Genomic DNA, 13,420 nt, shown 5'->3' with positions numbered 1-13,420 from the left:
GCAGTATAAATATCTGCTGTTTTGAACTGAAGCTCAAGATCTCTCTATTCTGAATTTTATCCAATACTTTCTAAAGAGGCATTTTTAAAATCCTAGTCTAGACAACAGATCAGGCTGCATGGATGTGGGAAGCTCTGGCTTGTCTGTCTGTCTGTTTGCTGAACTGATTGATGCACTGTTTGCTTTTATGCTGAGACCTGGTTTGCTACTTTGTGCATTTCCTAAAACTCTTCCTCCTGTGACCCTTCCAGGATACTCTCACCATGCATGACGTCTCTCTTTCAGGGACTCTGAAATACTGTGTAGGGGTGAAGTTACTCCCAAGGGCTGTCTGCCACATACTGCACCAGCATTCTTATAAGAATTGGAGTCTCTTTCGTCTGATTTGGGAGAGAACACCTATTTTATTTCCAGATTAAACCCGCACTCTAAGTACAGTATCCTCTCCCTTTTATACCCAAAGTCTACTTACATGGCACATTAGGGGTTGTAATCTGATTGTAAACTCAAGGTATGGGTTTACAAGCATGTGATTCTGGGGATATTTTGGAGATGTTTGCATAGTACATGTTGCAGACCTGGTTTATGTATTTAGTACATGTTTGGGAAGTAGTGAAAATCTTTACTATGACACAGTAGTTAATACATCAGACAGAGCTTCTGGTGACCAGCAAGTGTATGTAAGCCAATACACCATCCAGTTGACATAAAAAGCCCTATACACATCAGCCAACGTGGTGTAATGAAACGGGAGTCCTCGAATGCCTTTATACTTTTTTTTATTCCAGAATGGTAACACTCATTATGTGACTCCCAAATCATATGCCTATCTCTTTATTGGTATATTTTTATTTATTGCCTTTATGCCATTGCTGTCACAAAAATGATAATGTCTCTTGATATGTTCATGGTGACTGTAGCTACTCGCACTGTGCTAGAGTGGTTGAAGACAAACAGTCACTTAGTTGTGTCTTTATTTGGCTTCTCTTGCCACTGACATGGGGCAGGCTTGCTCAGTAGTGACCCTGTTGAACTTTCAAAGTTTTTCTTTCTCATGCTGGTGGCGTAAAATCTTTATTCATAGCTGGAGACAACCTTGAACATCTGTCTTAGTTCTTACAACAATCCCTGCTGAGTCTACACTGTGTGTCTGACCTTGCTCCTAATGTCTGGAATATGTATCCTGGAGTTGAGAGAAATGTAATTTTGATATTTCCTTTTTTTTTTTTTTTCCTGTAAGGATAACGTCACTGGTAGCACTTCTTCTAGGATGAAAGTCAAAAATAAATTTCTACAATCCACTATGGACTGAATCGTAATGCCAGCCAGCACTTAGACAAAATATTCTGTAAAATCAATGGAAATTTTACTTCAGTTGGAGGATTAACATTCTTTCAAGCACAAGGTGAATATAGGGCAAAACTAGGGAGTAATCTTCTTTAGATGATTTATAGCTTCACTAAAGCGCAGAGATAAAACCTGCAAGAAAAATAGAAACCGAGATGCCCACAAGAAATATGGTTCTGATAATACTGATGTTAACCTTTAACCTTAAATAACATGTATATAAAATATTATTAAGTTTAGACATGCTTGTTATCAGTAACAAATTGGGAGTATGGAAGCCTCTGTCCTCCTGGGATTTCATGAGTGCTTTAAAAGTCCGCTTAAGAGGAGCTGTTGGTGGTAGTCACTGTTCTCACCCTCGTGTTAGATGAAACCCAAGGCTCTTGGAGATGAATTACCACAGGCTCACAACCTTTGGGGAGTTTTGGACAGACAGACAGTTTTTTCTGCAGACGTTTTCCTCTCTACCTGTCCTAGCATACAAGCTGCACCCATGCTGTGCACTAGGCATGTGGGTAGCCTATCCAGAAACTGCACTCTGTCCTTCATCCAGTGTGTCCAGCAAAGTCAGACGCAGTCTGGAATGGTGCGTCTTTCAACTCTGCCAAGCTACTGGTATCCTTATTGAACAGCAAAATATCATAATTGAGGTAGGAGCTTAGCAGAAGCAGATGGACGGCTAGCTGGACTGGCTCCATGCTTTCATTTAAGGGAAGACTTGTTCTCTATCTTTCTCGAAGATGGACCTCTTGTGGGAGGATTAGAAAGTGCTATTTCATTTTCCCTTCTTTTATCTCTCTTGAGAAAACTGCTGAGACAAGATGAATCCTCAGCTCATAATGTGTGGAGCGTTGCTTTGTCTTTGTTGAATCACAGAATAACTTGGCTTGGAAGAAACCTTTAAGATCATCTATTTCCAACCCACCTGCCATGTGCAGTGACACCTTTCACTAGACCAGGTTGCTCAAGGCCTTATCCAACCTGGCCTTGAACACTGCCAGGGATGGGGCATTCACAACTTCTCTGGGCAACTTGTTCCAGTGCCTCACCACCCTCATAGTACAGAATTTCTTCCTAATATCCAATCTAAACCTTTTCTCTTCCACTTTAAAGCCATTCCCCCTTGTCCTGTCACTACACGTTCTTGTAAATAGTCTCTCTCCATTTTTCTTGTAGGTTCCTTTCAGGTGCTGGAAGGCTGCAATTAGGTCACCCTGAAGCTCTTTTTCTTCCAGGCTGAACAATCCCAGTTCTCTTAGCCTTTCCTTGTAACTTCCATGGATATATTCCTCATCCTGTCACCAGGCTGGCTGAGGCCTCCGTGCCCTACTTTCTCTTTTTCTGAACTGTCTCTGAAGTTTGAACTTTGTCTTCTCAAAGCCTTTTTCCCTGGGATGATAGACGGTACTGCTTCAGAGAGCCCTTCTTTCATTCTGCACCTGTGTCTCTTCTCACAGAGCTGTTCCCTGAGCATACTAAGGAACATCAGTGAAGAATTAATTTCATTTTGTCAAGTTTCTGGTCTGACCCTTAATTTAGAGCAGTCATTTCAGTCTACAATAAACTCTGTGTTTCTGCATGCTACAGTGAAAGAATTACGAGCAGTCCTTAGCCATGTGCATTCAGGATGCTTTGGTAGCCCCATGGGACAGGTAGACTTCAGTGCCTGAAAAGAATGGGGGTACAGTCAGCATGTTATTTTCTGTGTAACAGTGTATACGTGGGTCTGCCTATATGTAAAAGCTTTTACATGATTCACTGAGGCCATTAGGAGTGGAATGGTATATGATTATTTCAGGCACAGAGCTCTTCAAAATGAATGGCTTTTTCCACCTTTCCCCAGGGAGCCCCGAGAGCAATCCAGCATGTAGGTGGGAGGAGACTGTTCATAAGTCTTCAATCACAGCTTTCAGGATTACAAAGCTTATTGTTGGGATGATCCTGCAGCTCTGAGTGATAAATAAGGCAAGACAGTTAGATGAAAAGAACTGACTTTCCTTGCTAAGACAAAGATGGACTGAGTTTTGAAGTTTGACAGCCTGGACCTCTTATGACCATATGGAGCACATGTTGATATGGGGTCTAGAGCTAAACACAGTATTCTAAAAGCACGGTGAAGTAATCAGGCAACAGAGCAGAATGAGAACAAAAATCTCTTTTGACTGACTTAATCTTAGACATATTTTCTGTGCTTTTGTCTTTGCCTCTGTTTCTGGTATTTGTTGATACACCAGGATATATCCAGTTTAGTTCGCTTAATTTTTTTTCTTTTTTTTTCCTCATTCATTTTCAGAATTTCATATACCCTCTTGGTTTTCAGTCCTCTTAAGAAAGCAGGCCTTCTGGGTTTGCATAGTTGGACTTGGAGGCTAGCAAGAATGTGCTTTCTTAAGTGATTTTGGCTTATTTGGTTTCTGAGGTCATGGACGTAGTTGAAGAACACCTGCTCTCATCTTGCTTCAGCACTTAATCCCTGTCCCAGACAAGCCTAGAAGGGCACGACGCAGGAGATGAAGAATAATGTAAAAAATTGCCTAGTAACTTTTTTGAACATCCGGAAAGGTTCATGGATAATGATTTTATTTTCCCCTGGTTTTCTCATATCCACACCAAAAAATAAGATAGAAAGACAGTGTTTCTTCAGCTATTACATTCATTGTTTGAGAGCTTAAAGAAAAGATGAATAATCCAACGTCTCTGCAAGCAATATAGGAAGTCTTGAAGGACAGGTGCACATGTCCTATGCTTGACGCAAGCAGAAGTTTCTGTTAGCTTTGGCTAAGGTTTTTCAAGACCTTGTTACCAGTCTGTGTGTGTGTGTGTGTGTGTGTGTGTGTGTGTGTGTGTGTGTGCACATCTACTTGATATTTTGCTTCAATTTTTTTTCTAACTGAGCCTATTTTCCTTCAGGGTGGCAGGACACAGTGTATCCAAGAAGTCTGCCCCATTCTCTCATGTCCTCAGCACCTCAGTCACATTCCTGCTGGACAGTGTTGCCCCAAATGCTTAGGTAAGTTTTTTTCCCTAGGAATTTTGTAATTAATATGATGTGTTTGTACATAGTATCTTTTATACCAGTATTTCACAATACTGGTAAATTCTTTGAGGTGAAAGAGACTCTATTGCTCAGTGGAATTTATAATCTACAGATTTTGAAGAGGCAGGAAGAGATGTTTCTTTGGAGTTTGCCACAAGAGAAAGGCCTTGCCCTGTCATACTATTATTCATGTGAGCATTTGCGTTCTTTGTTTTGAGGAAATGCAGGCCAGAGGAAACTTCTGAACTGACATTGCATTCTTGTAAACTGTTGTCAGAGGCGTGCCACGGCCCCAGGAGTCTGCCTCATGATTGCCTTCTTAAGGTGGAATCCCAGTTTCATCCAAGAATATTCTCAATTACATATTTCCAATGCATTTTAAAGGTGTAAGTCAGAGGCCTCTAAGAAGGGCTAGTTCTTCCAAGTCATGACAAAGAAGGCAGTGACAAAATAAGGCACAGATCCCACATGTTAACATTCTGTCTGTTTCATAAACAAGGAATACTTACATCCTACTCAGTAAATTAGTTTTAATTTGCTCCATGAGGTTATAACTAGGTTTGGAAAATTTTCAGAGCCAATAATTCCCAGTTCTTCAATGGAAGCTTTATAATTTTGACTACATCTTTACTGTTATCCAAAGTCTGTTTCCAGGTCTAGCTAAGGGATACAGAGAGGTCTGGCCTTGAAGGCAGCAAGCCATATAGAGTTCCAGGTTCTCATAGTACTTAACATTTTTGACGGCTTGAAATAAACCCAAATTTATTTATTTGCTAATTGAGAAGTGCTACAGATAAATATCTGCCTGGAACGTTTAACTGCAGGACCAGAGAGTAATACAGTAGAGGAATGAAATGGAGAGGAGAACAGTCCAAATGCTGAGCTTCTGTTTTGGCTGAGGACATTTTTCTTTTCCTTCTGTAAACTCCCCTTGTCCTCTCCTCCCCATGCTTTTCTCAACTGAACTTTCCCCTCCTTGATCCAGGCATTTGAAATGCAGCTTTAATTTTTGACTGCTTCAAGGGGATCTTTCTACATGTTCTTTTTTCCCCTCTTAGAATTAAACAAATTCACTAATAATAATCAATTTTATTTTATGTGGTCTTTAAAGCATTTCGTATACCTCTGAACAGATAACATCTATTAAGTTTTGGAGTGGAAGTAAAGCCAGGGGATGATTAGCATGCTGCATGACTGTCAGGAAAGGGAAGCATTTACAGGGATGCTGAGGCATGGTTTTTAGAGTATCATGTGGAGGACCTCCCTGCAATTGAATTCCTGATACTCAGCGTATATAGCTTAGAAGAATGCTGTGGACTCTACTGGGATTTGAATTATTAGTTTAACTAGTGGTTATGAGCCAGCAAAGCAGACCATTAAGCCAAATATCTTCATCACCACATCTTTTAAAGTGGTAGCTCCTTTGTCAGTGGTTTTTTACCAACTATTTGAACTGGGTTGGCCACCCGGAATTGCGCTGAGCGGTTTTCAAGGCATGGCAAGAGGGTGTGGGAGAGAACTGGACTTTTGTTCACTTGTTGACACAAGCTATGCTATTGAAGTCCTGGCCCCACATGGAGCAGTAGAAGTGTTGTTACAGGCGGGACCATGGCTAGGCTTTACCCGTAAGTGGTGCATGGATGTAGAGCAGTTCCTTTTAGGGCTACCAAGTATCCTCAACTGATTTCATATGTCAGTCCTGCAAGAGAAATTAAGCCTTTTCAGAAAGATGCACATCCAGTAAAAGGAAGGCTGGCTATGCAAGTACAGATTAATTCAAAGTAGCTAATTTGCAAGAGAGAGATGTTCAAGTTATGTCTAACTGAACAAAAGCAATTATTTATTAACTTTTGTTTAACATTAGATTTGTAAAAACTCAAGGCTAATCCAATGGATTTTGCTGTGTGCTTATCCTTTTGTTCACTTATATCTCAAAAGAAAAATGGAACCTTTTTCTTATAAGATGCTCTACATTTATCAACAACTACTGAAAAAGGAAGGAATTACAGTATGCCAAGACCTGATGGTTTAAAAACTAAAGTGTTTGCTTAGCACTTAGTACTTCATGTATGTACTTATAGTGGCCATACCCTGCCTTGGAATTGATCCCTATTAAACATTAGACTGCAGAAACAATCTAGGAAAGTGACAGCCACTGATAAAAGAACTTATTAGTTGGCTGCCACCAAAAGTAAATGGGGCAACTCAAAATTAGGAAAGTAAGTATAGTGATTTTGTGAAGAGCTCGTGTATGTATCATAATGGTCACTTGTTTAAAATAACCTAGTGGGAAAGAAGCTGAAGAATGAGAGGAGCTTACAAGAACCACAAACTCTGTTGCAACTTACGTCTGAAAGTGCTTGCAGGATTGCAGGACTTCAGGAAGGATTTGATTTTGGTGCTGCCTTCCCTGTATAGCGCTCCAAACCCTTGCCTCGCTCTCATTAAGCCTGAATGTTGTATGGATTATGGAAACTAAGTATCTTCTGTTGCCTTAATTCTGTTCATAAACTATGCAAATGCCTGTATTTCTTGCAGTCTTGTGTGCACATGGTACACCAAGCTATCTTAATGAGACTGGACAACATCTATGTTATTTTTGCATCAGTGTCACTGAGTTGATTTAGCTTGGCTGCTGTGAACCCCTGAGGTAGATACACTAAAACCAGTTAAGACTCCTTTATTTGATAAGTTATTGCATTAAGTTAAAGACTGTTTAAACTAGTTTAAGTGTACCTACCTTAAGAGTTTGCAGTGCTTACTTTTTATTCGTTTAGCTGCACTGTGCACTTCATGATGAGAAGGAGAAGAAAGATTTTTCCAATATAAACATGCCATAAATCATATTTATATTCCCTCCCATGGTAGGATTTGTACAGATGAATGTGCACTAAAGGAACAGTGAACTGTTAAAAGTACATATTTTTTTCACACCAAAATGGAAACACGTAGCAAATGACACATTGCACATGAATTTGATCTGGTGACAATAAACCCTTCTATTTTTGTTGACAATATGGTATATTTTCAACCACATTCTGTTTCTATTACTGTTTATTTTTATTCAGGACAGAGGAAAGTGTTTGACCTCCCATTTGGAAGCTGCCTCTTTCACAGCAATGTGTATGATAATGGGTCCTCGTTTATTTATGACAACTGCACAATGTGTACATGCAAGGTAAGTCCACACTGCTTTGATATTGTGTGCTGATGGTTATCTGGCTTAGCAGTAATTTGTAGGGCTGTGGAACTGTAAGCCTGATACTGTTCTGTGGCATCTTGTGTGGTCCAAAAGAATATGATCTGAAGAGAACTTGCAGTTCTGCTAGGAAAGTTTAAAAAATTACTGACTGCCTCAGCTGAGACATGATGCCTGACTCTGTGTGATGCAAAATAAAGTTGCTCGGATTATATGATCCTCTTTAACTTTGCATTAGAGTGGAAGAGGAGTTTTTAAATGATGAATTACCACATCTCTGCTGAAGGGCAGTGATATTTATTTGGTTCTCTAACATGACTGTGACCACTTCCACTTCTGCACCTAGGCAAAAAAATGAAAGTGTCACCAAATCAGTAAGATTTTGCAGGCAAATAAAAGTACAAGCTGGGCTTTAGCTTCATAGACCATGAAAGATTCCCTTAATCCATAAATAATTTTTATTTTCTCTGAGCTGACCTGTCAAAGCAGTTGGGCTGTAGCTTGGGTGGATGCAATGAATGAACGAGCAGGAATACTGTTGTAAGGACACACAGGAGCACAAACACCTTGGTGATGATTTTATGATTTCCTTTCATCCTTTTACCTAGGATTCAACAGTGATATGTAAGAAGAGGTGCTTACTTCCTGGTGAATGCAATAGAAACAAAGACCACTGCTGCAAGGAGTGTGTCTCATATGTCTCTCCTGAGGAAGTGAAAGTGTGCAAGTTTGGCAATAAGATCTTCCAGGTAAAGTTTCAGGTGTGGTTCAAGAGCAGATACCATTATAACAGCCAAAACAGCATGATTTTACTATAGATTAGAATAGTGGCTTGTTTTGTAGCGGAATCCTCACCATTCTGGTTGATGATGGAGGCAAAGCTTTGCAAAATTTGCCATCTGCTTTTTTTTTTCCTGAGTTTGTATAAATTCTGCTGATACACAGCAGTTAAAGATTATAGTTCCTCCTTGAATGTTACATGTTGCCTCCCCTTCCATATGCAGAGGTTCAAGCTGCTGTTTCATGACAAATGATGCATTTTTAGTAAGAGATATTAGTGCTCTGCTTTCCCAAACAAACACTGATATTCATGGAGGAGATATTCTGAGTGGCCTGTAGGCTTTATCTGCTGAACAAAAGTCTTTTCCATAGCTGAGCCAACAGGAGCTTTGTGAAGTTCATCTTGGCTGAAAGTTACTCAATTTACTACGTTTCACATCTCTGCTAAGGACAGCACCCCCAATATTTTATGGTGGGGTAGCCATGTAGTAACTGTTACCTACTGCACTCTCACCCAATGTTTTCAAATCACAAGGGATTCCCTGCAGAACACTTCTGCTATTACTGAGACCCTGTTTGTTTTTCCAAGTGGTGCAACGTTTTTTTCACACTGTGTTGGAAAAAGATTCTGTCACCTCATGGGCCATCTGTGAATTAAGAGACCCTTGAATCAGATCAAATGTTAAGTCCTTTGTGAATACTTGGTTTGCTCAGCCAGAATTGCTTCCCATTTATTCCATCTTTTGTGTACATAGCTGAAGTGTTTATTCTGGAAATTACATGTGAACCTACTGTACGCTGAGACTATACTCCATCTGATTGGCACTTTCACACTGGCGCCGTTGTGCTTCAGGAACAAATGCCTACTTCTTAGGCACCCAACTAAAATATTCTGCTTCTTGTGAAGATTTTATTATATTACTAGTGTTATATGAAGTGTGAAAAAATAACGAGAGAGTACATCCATTTCTGACCTCGTGTGCAAAAATGTAAATTGAGCGTCGCTCTGTTGAAGTCAGTTCTCTAACACAGGTAGAATGGGCACAGCAAATGTGTTTTTGCACTCCTGTGCAAAACAAAAATTCAGCTGTGAATTTGTTTCGGCTATGAAACAAAAATTCAGGATAGCTGCATGCAGTCAGCTGTGATGTATTCTGGTACCTTAGTAGTTGCCTGGTGAGTGGTCATCAGAGACCCAAGAACATCAGAAACACTAGGCAATAGTAACATGCCCTAGAAACAAAAAATAGGAGAGAGACAGCCTCTGGCCAAGCGTGCTGTGCTGAATAAGTTAGGCTCCTTTGCATTTCAGATATGGTCTGTTTTTTCTTTCTGGTCAGAACATCATGTTGAGGTGGGCACGTAATTATTCACATCTGTCTGGTTGAGCTGCCTGTTCCTGTCCAGTCTATCCTCACCCTTCCTTCCCAGCAGCCCTGTAAACAGAAAACATGCACAGTTTGGCTCTAAGTGGACTAGCACAGGGCTGTAAGCGGGTGAAACAGAATGTTTTAGAAACCACACTTGGCAAGTGCAGCACCATGTAAAAAAGGAGCCAGCGCAGTTCCACAAGCAATTCATCCCAAGTGGGGACAAGACCATGAGGCATATTATGCTCTGCACTTAATACCATACATAGACTGTCTTACCTGCTCTGCATTTGAGAATTTCAGCACTGTAGCAGATCAAATATCTGTGAAAGTGCTGTAGTAATCTAAATTAGAATTCATTATTCAACCATTCCTGCCCTGAGTCAAAATGATGCTGCATCTGGGAATAAATTCACTGTATATCTTAATCAAATACTTTAACTTGCAGCCTATAGACTTCACTCAAACAGGTTTTTCTAATTATGTCAGCCTAAATGAAAATTTGTGGTAGGTGTGATCACATCTCAGATGCTTATTAGAGAGAAAACAAAGCAAATAAACAGGACACTGATGAAAAATGAAAATGTGATTTGGTTAGCCCTGAAAAAATTAATTTCTGACCAAGAGGGCCAAAGGGAAGAAAACCTTGCTGAATTTGATCTTTGTCTTGAATCCAACTGGCCATGGACAGACACCTCAAAATAATTTAGACTAAACAATGAGACAGTGCCAACAGGGAAAGTCATCCTTTCTTGTGCAATGATATATTGCTGAAATAGCTTCCTGTTGCCACTGCAGCTGATACTATATCATGTTCTCTCTTGCAGGATGGAGAGATGTGGTCCTCTGTAAACTGCACCATCTGTGCTTGTGTGAAAGGCAAGACAGAGTGTCGCAAGAAACAGTGCATTCCAGTCAGCAGCTGTCCTCATGTAAGTTTTTTAAAAGAACTGAGTTTTCTTCTCTTTTTTTTGTCCACCGTTATCTTTTCCAGTGTTTCTTGGAAGTGTGTACATGGCAGTGGGGCATGCAGTCTGAAAAGAAGGGATACTGTGGCATATTAATTTAGATTGGCATTCTCCAGGTGTGCTACTGTTACCCTGAATATGGTCATTCCACCTCTGTCCTTGCCCTGAAGAATCTCCATTTCTCCTTCTGCCTTTAACTTTCTCTGTCCCAGGTATCTGCACTGGAACATGCCTTTCACTCATTTAGTAGTTTTATAAAGCGATGAGATGACTATGTTAATATTTCAAGAGCATGCATATTCTTAAGGCAAGCCACAGTAGGTTGTTGTACTTGCATTTCTCAGTGCATGTGAGGCTTAACACTTGGTTGAAAATGTAAATTAGACAAAGCAAAGCAAATTATTTCAACCAAGCCATTCTGCTTTGTCTAAGGTTGTGGCCTGAGTATTTTTTTATTTGAAAGTCTGAAGTGAACCCAAAGACGGGTGTAACTGTAACTTTACTTAATTGCTTCAAAAATTAGCTGTACTTAAAACCTTGAGCTAAAGTCAGCCTTTGTTTCTTGGATTTCTGACACTGACAAATTATTTTTTTTAATGGCTCAAGCATTCACAAGAGGGAGCTCTAAACAGCACCTCATGTAGGGGCAGATCTTTGAACTGAACTGCAGAAGAGAAAGCCAAGTCATTAGATTACACCTTCTCAGTGTTTCCTTTTCCATTCTGGAAGCCAGTGGGGAAAATGTGAGTCACAGACACCTAGATATAAAATTTTTAAATGACAAACTCTAGTTTGTAAAATTTTATACGTGTAAACTTTTGACAGCCAGAAGCGGTGGTAGAATAGAGAGCCTGTACCTTGGCACTCCTTGTTCTGCTGTGACAATGGGCTTAAAGAACCATGCTTGTGTCCTCTGGCACTCACTGCAGAGGGCAGTTCTCCTGTTAGTGGGCCTCACATGAGATGCTGCATACACATTAGGAAGTGTGAACAAACGAAGCTGCTCTTCTGGGAACGTGATGTGGCTCATGGCAATCAGGTTTGCTACCTTCAGGCCATTCGTGGTGTAAGTTTGGACTCTTCAGGTCTCTTCGAATTTTTTGTTGACTGAGAACCTGGCACGCACTGCATCTCATTTATTTTTACCTTGTGCTGATGCATTACAGATGTTTAGGACGGTTCTGAGATCAAGTAGCTAATATGACAATATAGATCTTGGGTGAAGTAGATCACTTCAGCAGTATCCATACATAAATTTGAGCATTGAGATGATCAGTTGAAGTGGCTTCTAAAATGAAAGTAACGGTGGGTAAAAATTCACCATCCACAGTCCTGCAGCAGCATAAGTGACTGACTGACAAACTTGTTTAGTGTTGCTACACAATCTGTTTCAAGGTTAACGTGAAGTCATAAACTGCCCTAGAGCTCTGAGGTCAGTCCTCAGACAAGATCTGGTTCCTTAGGGCTGAAAAGACCGGCTTTGTTACCCTGCAGCACCATTTGCTCTGGTATCTGACCAGTCACCTTGCTCCCTGCCTTTAAATGCAAGCTGCAAGCAAAACTACTCTCCTCCACAGGAACACATTGCATTTCTGCTCTTTCAAGCTAAATTGGAAGGACAAGTAGGAGAAAGAATGTAAACTCTAGAGTAAGATTTATTTTTCTATTCCAAGTGGGTACCAAGTAATTTTAAAGCAAATAGTGTATGCTAATGGATTTAAATCTTCTACTTTTCATCTCTGCTTCACTGTCTTTAATGAGATTTTTCTGTCACAAATCTATAAACATCAATTAAGTACACCACATTAATCAAAATACAGATATATTAGTGATTCTAATACTGGAAGTATGGATATCATGCATAGTTATGCTGCTACCTCTGCAAACTGTAGTGGTGTGCTCTCCATTTGTTTTCTCTCTTCACAATGTTTCTGACAGTAAGCAGTCTCCACTGACTATTGAAGACTGCTGTGGAATAAAATGTGGTTTAGTGTCCCTCAGGTGTCAGGCCACATAAATTTATCTCATTAAAACTGTATTATGGTATAGACAACTCATCGGGAAAGGACTGAAGATTCACAAAGAACTTAGAATATTATTCTATGACTTAAATGCTTTACCATGCATTCTTAATACTCTTTGCATGATATTGTGGGATATTTTGGTGATAGAATTTTATTTTATCTTTCAGCGTAAATTTTGGCCAATTATTTCTTGAAAGGATGGGTTTCAAAGTGGCAATTCTGCAGAAATTTCCAATACTGTGCAACCATTTGTATTATTCAGTCTATCGGTTGCAGGCTGACATAGAAGACATTTCTGCCTTTTCTTTAATTTTCTTCATAGGACTAGGCACATTTTTCTGTTTCTTTTGTTCTTTTCTTTTTGGAGCATTTAATCCTATATCAGTAATTACAGAAAGTGTCTTTCTTAGCTACTTTTCATCTGTAGCAGAGACAATACATCTCACAAAGTCAGTCCTTCCTGTCACATCTATAGTAAAATTGGTTCTCCTTGGACTTCTAGTGAGCCTTGTGGCTTGTGGTTATTGTTTCTTACCTTCTGACCACTGACTCCAAATAGATATTCCCTCTCTCAAGTTACCTGGAGTGTCAGCGTGCAAGGTGCGGTACTTGCTGGCCTCCATCCAGCAAATCTATTAAGCATGTGTCCAGTTCTGCTGAAGTTAGTTATGGGCCCTCCATGTGTGCTTAAACTT

At 40.0% G+C, this 13,420-nt stretch overlaps 1 protein-coding gene across 2 annotated transcripts in view; it reads left to right on the top strand.

Moving 5' to 3' along the window:
• Nucleotides 1-13,420, top strand: part of BMPER (BMP binding endothelial regulator) — a 147,745-nt gene that overhangs the window by 70,786 nt on the left and 63,539 nt on the right. For both annotated transcript variants that reach the window (XM_017823599.1, XM_017823603.1), the window contains 4 exons: nt 4,258-4,357; nt 7,453-7,562; nt 8,192-8,332; nt 10,561-10,665. In XM_017823599.1, the coding sequence (XP_017679088.1) occupies nt 4,258-4,357; nt 7,453-7,562; nt 8,192-8,332; nt 10,561-10,665 (456 nt within the window). The remainder of the gene's footprint in view (nt 1-4,257; nt 4,358-7,452; nt 7,563-8,191; nt 8,333-10,560; nt 10,666-13,420) is intronic.

Source organism: Lepidothrix coronata, unplaced genomic scaffold (assembly GCF_001604755.1).
Source record: "Lepidothrix coronata isolate B3197 unplaced genomic scaffold, Lepidothrix_coronata-1.0 Scaffold3, whole genome shotgun sequence".
Classification (NCBI taxonomy): domain Eukaryota; kingdom Metazoa; phylum Chordata; class Aves; order Passeriformes; family Pipridae; genus Lepidothrix; species Lepidothrix coronata.
The sequence above is the reverse complement of the archived record's forward strand: the minus strand, read 5'-3'. Positions and strand labels throughout refer to the sequence as shown.